Source organism: Microcebus murinus, chromosome X (genome assembly GCF_040939455.1).
Source record: "Microcebus murinus isolate Inina chromosome X, M.murinus_Inina_mat1.0, whole genome shotgun sequence".
In the NCBI taxonomy this organism is placed as follows: domain Eukaryota; kingdom Metazoa; phylum Chordata; class Mammalia; order Primates; family Cheirogaleidae; genus Microcebus; species Microcebus murinus.
In genome coordinates, this window is record NC_134136.1 from 63,726,305 (window position 1) to 63,735,358 (window position 9,054).

General features: G+C 39.6%; 1 protein-coding gene across 1 annotated transcript; it reads left to right on the plus strand.

Annotated features, from left to right (window-relative positions):
• The first annotated feature begins 246 nt into the window (after positions 1-246).
• On the plus strand, positions 247-5,995 carry BRS3 (bombesin receptor subtype 3). Its single transcript, XM_012756351.2, has 3 exons — positions 247-857; positions 2,441-2,792; positions 4,211-5,995. The coding sequence occupies exons 1-3, from the start codon at positions 424-426 to the stop codon at positions 4,622-4,624; spliced, it is 1,200 nt and encodes a 399-aa protein (XP_012611805.1). The 5' UTR covers positions 247-423; the 3' UTR covers positions 4,625-5,995.
• The last annotated feature ends 3,059 nt before the right edge of the window (positions 5,996-9,054 follow it).

Below are 9,054 nucleotides of genomic sequence, written 5' to 3' on the forward strand. Positions count from 1 at the left end.
AAAAAATCGACAAGATCTATATAGACCATCCTGGAGAGATATGAAGACAGGGTGGTTCTAATAAACAATAAGATGATTTAATGACACCCAATTAGTCCAAATATTCCCCAGAAGGGAAGAACAAGCAACTGCAGAGCATTTCCTCAGCCCCCTCCCTCCCCCTAAGTCAGGACACGCCAATAAAACTCCTCCACCTCCCACTCTTCTGTGCCAGATCGGTAAGCATTTAGCCAAGCATGCTGGGAGACACAGAACAACTGAAGGAAAGGAGTATCCGGATGTCTTGGATTTTCTTTCCATTCTGTTCAGTTCTGTGCTCCCAATACCATCTCATCTACATTACTAGACGTAGGCATTAGACGTGACAATCAACTGCATTTGAACTGAGCAGAAGAAATATTAAAGACACAGTCTTCAGAAGAAATGTCTCAAAGGCAGCCTCATTCACCTAATGAGACTTTGATTTCAATCACAAATGACACAGAATCATCAAGCTCTGTGGTTTCTAACGATACCACAAATAAAGGACAAACCGGGAACAACTCTCCAGGAATAGAAGCATTGTGTGCCATCTATATCACTTATGCTGTGATCATTTCAGTGGGCATCCTTGGAAATGCTATTCTCATCAAAGTCTTTTTCAAGACCAAATCCATGCAAACAGTTCCAAATATTTTCATCACAAGCCTGGCTTTTGGAGATCTTTTACTTCTGCTAACTTGTGTGCCGGTAGATGCAACCCACTACCTTGCAAAAGGATGGCTGTTCGGAAGAATTGGATGTAAGGTGCTTTCTTTCATCCGGCTCACTTCTGTTGGTGTATCAGTGTTCACGTTAACAATTCTCAGCGCTGACAGGTGGGTTTCTTTTCTCTGTTATATTTGTCAGGATGTGAAATTAGGCAAAAAGAAAGGAAAGCTTGTGTTTGGCATTTACTGGCTATTATTCTGCTTTTCTCACGCTGTGTAACCTGGAGGTAAGATTGGAAAATTGGGTGGTATTTTAAATAAAAGTTGATGTAGGAATGTTAAAATTCTTGTGTTAGCATCTGAGGAGAGGTTGGAATTGTATGTTTTAGGGATAATTTATTCTTTTTGAATGTAATTGTTTGCTTGGAAGAATGCCGAGCGGTGTTTTTATTTTCCTCCAATTTAAGTACGGCAAATCGTTCCAGGTGTAAAAGAAAAAATTCATGCTTTATACATTAGTGCAGCCTAGTGGTACAATATACTCAACATGAAAATATCAGCATAGGTGTGAAATTGACCACAAATGCATTACTGTGTATCGGAAGAATGGTTAAAACAGAAAAAAAGATGCAAGCATCTAATTTATTTGAAATTCATCAAATTAGCTAATGGCAGAAAAGCGGTGAGATTTTCAGCTCCCTGGTAACTCAGTGTAATATCATCAATTAATGTTTTCTCTATAGGCATTCAATGACATTACCGTTTCCAGAGAGATAAATTAATCCTGCTTGACTTTTAGAGCTCTATGGAGACAGCGTGTGAGAACCTCTCGCTGTCACAGAGCGTTCAGACTCTGTGTTACGATATTTTCAGTCTAAGTACTGGGTTTTTCTGTGTTCCTATTGTAGAATGATAACTGTGAAAGCATGAAAAAAATTTGAGGCTCCAAATGTTAAAAGTGATGCTTTAAAAAGCCTGCAAGAAGCCTGTAAGTAATCAATGTTTGGCAGTACCAGAAGAAATAGCTTCTTCAGATTCTAAATACGAGAGGAGGAAAAGCTTTCCCGGTGTCTTTTTCGGAATTTGCTTTGACTGGTCTTATATTGCATTTGAGGGCAAACTCGTTCAAAGGCTGTGGATTTTAAGGTGGATTTGTCTGAATGAGAGGCATCTTAGCGCCGGCACAGGGGCTTCCGATTGCGCTCTTGCCTTGCCCTAAATCTGCTCGCTGATCGGCTTGAGCATCAAATTAGCACTTATGAGCGGGGAAGAAATTAACCCTCTCCTCTTTACTGTGTAAATCCCTGGAATTCTTTTCTAGGAAGGTTGATGACTGCTCAGTCATCAAGAAAGGAAAATTAATTCGGTTTAACATCAGTCACTTATACAAAAAGGAAGTCTTTTAGAACACTTAAGGTAATACACAGGTAGTGAATTACTCTCAATCACACATAAAATCATGCTGAAAAATGTTTATTTTCCTAAACAGAGGGTCTATACATAAAGTTATAAAATTGCAAATCTGGCATATCTCAGGAGTGATTAAGGTAAAAGTGATTAGCATGAATAAAAAATATTGGGCTGTATAATGTGTATTTAAAACCATAACCAATTCTAGTTGGTTAATGTTGACTTGGTCATACACATATGGATAGGAAGTAGAACTGATGACCATTAAAGTCACTTCTAATGCTAAGATTCTATAATTTTGATATTTATTTTGACCTCTGCTTCTGATTATATGTTTTCAGATATAAGGCAGTTGTGAAGCCACTTGAGCGACAGCCCTCCAATGCCATCCTGAAAACTTGTGCAAAAGCCGGCTGCATCTGGATCGTGTCTATGATATTTGCTCTGCCAGAGGCTATATTTTCAAACGTGTATACTTTCCGAGATCCTGAGAAAAACACAACATTTGAATCGTGTACCTCTTATCCTGTCTCTGAGAAGCTCCTGCAAGAAATACATTCTCTGCTGTGCTTCTTAGTGTTCTACATTATTCCACTCTCTATTATCTCTGTCTATTATTCTTTGATTGCTAGGACTCTTTACAAAAGCACCTTGAACATACCTACCGAGGAACAAAGCCATGCTCGCAAGCAGGTATGTATTAATCAGTACTCATGCTAATATAGTTCAAATTTTAGATGTGAAATTCCTACTATTGCACAGTGAGAAACTGTATTTTCCTGTGTATAAAGACAATAGCAATATAGTATATTTGTTATGAGCATAGGTTCTGATTTTAATCCTCTATCACACACTAGCTGAGCAATCTTGAGCAAGTTACTTAACCTTTCTAGCCTCAGGTTCCTCATTTGTAAAATGAAGACGAGGACTAGGTGATATAGATGACATGCCTAGCATAGTTATGGTGTCCAGTAAGCATTCAATAGATGGTGGGACTACCATTATGAGAGAGGGGATAATTGAAGTTTGGGAGTAGTCACAAGTTTTTATTCCTTGGAATATTAAGGAACATTGCATACAGTGAGACTATAAAGCAAAGCATCTTTTGTTTTAGAAACAGAATAATAGAAATGCACAGCATGTAGAACTGGCAAGAACCCTTAACATTATTCAATGCCAACCATTTACACACAGAGGAACAAACTGAGGCGGGGAGTGTAGTGCCGATATCTAGAGAACACAGTGACTCACCAAAGCTTGATTGAGACCACTGCTGAGAGCCAGGTGTGCTCTCTTCTCAGAGATATAGACAGAGTAAAAGGGATGATGCCAAAACATAGTTCCATTTTATTTTTTTAAAAAGATTTCTACTTCTGGGGAAGAGGGAGAGATGATTCCATTTACCTCTTGAGCAGTACACAGAGAGCTATGCCTTTTTTAAAAAGCTAGTCCATTTAGTTGGTTCAACAGTGGTGCCCACAAGGCTGAAGTAGCAATATAGTGCCCTTGTGAACCAGTTATCTTTGCTCTACCTCTGACTGCAGGCTATATATTCACCTAAGCTGGCTCATTTCTCTTATTAATAGATGCAGGTAGGATTATTTTCACATATGAAGGACAGCAACATTTGGTTTTTATTCCTTTGACTACATGGTTAGAATTCCTATAGATTACAAACAATTTTTGATACCAAGTTGGCAACTTTCGTAAACCCCAGAAGAATATTCTGACCTAGTCAGCCTCTGCTGATGCAGTAAAAGCAGCTCGGTATAGCATCTATGTTTTTAATTAAATTAAATTTTGTAGAATTCCATAATACTCCTTGAGTTAACTGGAAACATCCTAGAGAATCTCAAAATTGGGGAGTGGGGGTGTCTCTGAGTTAGAATTAATGAGACCAAGATCACGGGTTGCCATGCCAATTAACTTGCTGTTCTCTATAGCCACAGGCTGATTCCCTGCACATCCCAGCCAGTTAACACATAAATGCACGTTCAAAGGGAAGCCAGCTCGTTAACTGTAAATTTCTATGTGAATTTAGAGGGTGACTTTTGAAAATCTCTGCCAGCTAAATGATTTCTTTGTTGTTGCCATTTTTCTTCCCCCTGTAGATTGAATCCCGGAAGAGAATTGCCAAAACGGTCTTGGTGTTGGTGGCTCTGTTTGCTGTCTGCTGGTTGCCAAATCACCTCCTGTACCTCTACCACTCTTTCACTTACCAAACCTATGTAGACCCCTCTGCAGTGCATTTTGTTGTCACCATTTTGTCTCGTGTTCTGGCTTTCAGTAATTCTTGTGTAAACCCCTTTGCTCTCTACTGGCTGAGCAAAACCTTCCAGAAGCATTTTAAAGCTCAGCTGTGCTGTTGCAAGGCAGAGATGCCTGAGCCTCCTTCTGCTGACACCCCTCTTAACAACCTGGCTGTGATGGGAAGGGTCCCGGGCGCCGGGAGCACACAGGTGTCTGACATTAGTGTGACCTTGTTCACTGGGTGTAGTGTGAAGAAGGAAGAGGACAGGGTCTAGCTTTTCAGTCAAAACTGGTATTTTTCCTCCCAACGTGTGTATCCAACTCTAAATTGTGCATAGGTGTGTGGTGTCTGGATTTTTGTTGTTTGTGAACTGTGTTGAAATCTTAGGAGAGAAGGATCCCTGTAGGTAAAAGACAAACTCTGATTTTCTTCAAAATACAAACAGTAATGTTACTGGGCTTTCTAAATAAGATGAAGCCCCACCGAGTGTAGAAAGACAAGTTTGTCTATGCCAGTGAATTGTAAGGGAGGTTGAACAGAGAAGGTAAAATAAACTAGATGAAACTTTAAAATCTAATTTGTTTTCATCGTATTTATAATGCTTCCAACTTCTCATATGCTCATGTGATTGGCATAAAATTGTGTTTGTGTTTGTTATGTGGTGTAAATCTAGAGATTATACTTTGTGAAAAGGGGATCAAAAAGAGAAAAAATCTCTTATGCAGTTTTCTTTAAAAATAAACCTTCACAGAATGACTGCCCCTTTCCATTAATCTCTATTCCATTGTAACTAAATCTGTGCAAAACGGTTTGGGGTCAGTAAGCATACAGTAGTAAGGACCTGGAGCAGAGTGCTTGCCTTACTTGGGCCAACACTTACTGACTTAATGTTCTACTTACAGCTGCCATTGATTAATGACCGGGCAAAGTTATTGTTCACAAATATTGTAAAGAACTTGCCCTATTCACAGGCAGAATAAGTGGCCCTGGTATCATTTGAGAGTTCCAGAGGACCCCTGTTGGAAAAATCTATGAACTTGCCAGCATCTGAAATGCTTCTTTTAAGGAAATTCATTTCTTTTTGGTAAGCAGTGCCCTCTTTCTAAAAACATGCAGAAGTACCACATGAAATCCCTAACACCTGGTGTGCAATTGTTATCAAACCATCTTCTTGCTTGATGGGTGGGTAAATCCTATCAGTATGACCTAATTAATCTCTGCCCATGGAAATCAGATGACAGGTTCTGATTTTCTATTCTCTGCTCCTACTTGCTAACACTATGAGCTTGTTAATAATTGTTATTTCAAAAAACTGTTATCGACAGACGTGTCAAATTTAGATTTGTGGCTTCAGAAAATGTTTTTTGGGAGCAAATTAAAGCATATGTTTGGCACTGTAGTTAAATTTGTATTTTTAAAAAACTTGATTTTTGAGTGTGCTTTTGGTAGTTTTGAGCTTTAAATGGCTTGTGTAGTAATGAAATTTTGCTAATTATGTGGCTCAAAAGGGAATATATACTAACACTAGACTTTAAATTTCTGTAAAATCGGTTTAAGGTGGGGGTGCCGATATTGTGTTAGTATTGTTTTAAGGTGGAAATTGTAATAAGTGGGGGAAACAAATAAAATGAAATAAAGTTTTAAATGCCTGTGTGACTTTATATTCTAAAAACTATATTTATGACAGACTATAACAGAGAACCCATTTTAATTCCAAAATTTAAGTTATTTTCAAGTCACAGAATCCCAAAATATTTTTATTGTTTTCTTCACTCTGAGTAAATATTACATCTTTACTCTCCTAAACATTTTAGAAATAACTTGATAACAAGTACCAGATTATAAAAGCCAAGAGATCCTTCTAGCAGTTCATCAAACTGGAACTCAAAGAACTTTCATTTTTTTCATTCTCAGTAATACCTAGGTGACTTAGGGATCTAATATAAAATATTTTCCTAAGTGGCTTTATAAGGCATCGGCCACCTCCCATCCACATTTGGAAATCTGGGCTTAAAATTCATGGCCTTGCTTTGAATTTTTTGAACGGGGTGGTCTCTCTTTTATAATAACAGATTATGCTTGTCAGGGCTAACCTTACAGGTAGGCCCCAATATCTACAATTTCGTTCACACTAACTATTGTGGTGTTACAAATGTTCCTATGGAAGATTTCATTTCTTTGGAGAGAGTCCTAAATGGGTGGAGAGATGGGTCATAGGCAAAACAAATTGAGTATACATGTTAATTTTATTCAGGGTCTTTCCTGATCCAAGACTTAAAATATGGGCCATAATACAGTAATACACTACAAAGCATGAAAATATGGTCACAAAGTAAGGTATAATCAAACATCCAGTGGGTAAGTCTTCATCATTAAAGGTGAAAGAGCTATACAACGTTTTGACATAGGCATATCTGCTGGAAATAGCAAATTTGAGCTTAAAGAATTTCTGCAGTTTGAACCATCTTAGGTCAGGAATTCATCAGTCTTTTTGTCAGGACAAAAGTCTTTTTTATTTTTATTTCCACTAAGTCTTGAGATTCCAGGACATGGAGATAGGAAAGTTCCTGAACAGAGTGGGCTTGAAGGGGCCATTTAAAAAAAATCTAGTTTGGTATAGTTCAGTAATTTTCTAGAAAGAGTTCCTAGGCCAGGTAGGTGCCTTTTCCAGCCAAGCAGTCTCTGCTTTTGCAGGTTAATGTATATGTGCCCATTAAGAAGGCTGGAGGCCAGGAATACAACATCGATCACCCCTTACAAAGGTCAGAGAGAAAAGAATGAAGTAGGTATTCGGAGAGAAGCCAGCTGTGTGGGTTCCATCCTCTTCCAGGTCCAGTACCCACCCACCCCCATGCAGCCCATCTATATTGTGGTCCTGTTGTTCAAGAGCCACCCTTATCTTTATAGCCCCCCTTTCTGCTGTTACCTTGAGTGTTTCTGTAACCTGCGAAAAATCTTGAAAAAGGTAACAAAGACAGAGATGCTTCCAGATTACCTCAGCTACGAGGGAAATGAGAACAAACAGGAACCAGGCTTCATGGAGACCACAGCATTGGTAAAATAGAACTGTCAGGTCTCGTGACCAAACAGAATGCCACTGTAGGCACAAGTGTGCTTAGCTCCCAATTCTGCTGCTCCACTAGTATGGTGACTCAGTGACCCTTCTGCTGCTCCTCTCACCCCTAGGGAACTTCTCCACAGCAGGCCTGTGTTCTGCCTTTTACCTTCCCCATGTGAGCGTCTCCTTACTTCTGTACTGCTCTGACCATGCTCCTGTCTGTTCCATACTCCAACTGGCTAAGAGAGGCTCTTACTGGCTCAAATACCCTCTAGGATGCAGAGCCACCATGACAGGACACCACACAGGCCTCTGGGCAGCCTTTGGGCCAGGGTGGCTGGGCAACATGAGACAGAGGCATAAGGAACCTTTCTGGTCACCTGCTCAGAGGGGAGCTATGGGTACAGCAGGCACTCAGAGTACCATGTGCAGTAGGGTGGTGTCACATATTATCTATCACCTATATTGTGATTGCAGGAATGAAATGGGAGCCCAATAACACATTGCTGAAAACAGCTGTATACTATTTTCAGATCCAGGAAGAAATATTTAGCCATGTTTAAATGAGCCTAATAAAACTCACGTTATTATAAAAATGCATGCAAGTTCAGTTCTCCAATGGTTCCTACCAGAATGAGGACTTCATGGTAAAAATGTAATTGAAAACAAAAACAAACCCAAATAACTATTAAAAAACTGTTGGTATGGTTGAAACCACAGATTCACAAAGCTGGTATGTGGGGAGCCAGGATTTTCTATAACCGGTACTCAACTGCTATGTTTAGAAGTAGAGGTCACTGGGATAGTAGAAATAATTTCTTCCGGGAAGCTTTTCCCCATCCTCAAGTCTGGGTTATGATATTTATGTTTACAGATAATGGGTTCATTGTTATTTTTAAATGAATTAGTATTTTTTAAATGGTCGCTTTAATTTTTGTGCAAGTATTGATAAACATAATCCACATAAACAAAAGCTCTTTGGGATTCTCAATAATTTTTTAGCATAATGAGGTCCCAAGACCCAAAAGTTTGAGAACTGCTCTCTTTCAGCATCCTGTACCTCTCCTATCATATCATCTGCCAACCACCATGTGTCCCCTGAGCTGTGCCTGTCTTGTTGACTGCTGGGCCGCCAGAGCCTGGCACTTAGTAGGGGCACAATAAATATCCACCCAATTAAAAATTACGCACCTCCTGATTTTTCAGCAATGTAATATCTGAAAACAAAGTTCTGTTTAGAGCAAAAGCGTGCTGTGCCTTTCTAAAAGAAAGACAAAGAAACGGAGTTAGTAGGCCAGTAAAACTGGTGTTTACACTGGGATGTTTACGTTTAAGTTTAAAGTTTGGGGTTTGAGCACCTCTGAATCCTGGAGTACAAGAGGCAGGCAACTGCTGCCCCCTCCCACCCTTCCCACAGTCGAACTCCAGCCTGAGGAAGGTATGAGACCGAAAAAGGAGGGGGCTGAGACTAGGAAAAGAAGGTTGGCCCTTGCACCCTTCGTTCGTTCATTCATTCATTCATACACTCATTCATTCATTCACTCACTTCACACTAGACACCAGACCCGGTGCCAGGAGCTTAGGCTAACAAGATGAACTAAAGCTGCTGCCGATCCCAGAGAAATCGTAAAAAAACAAGTAAAAAA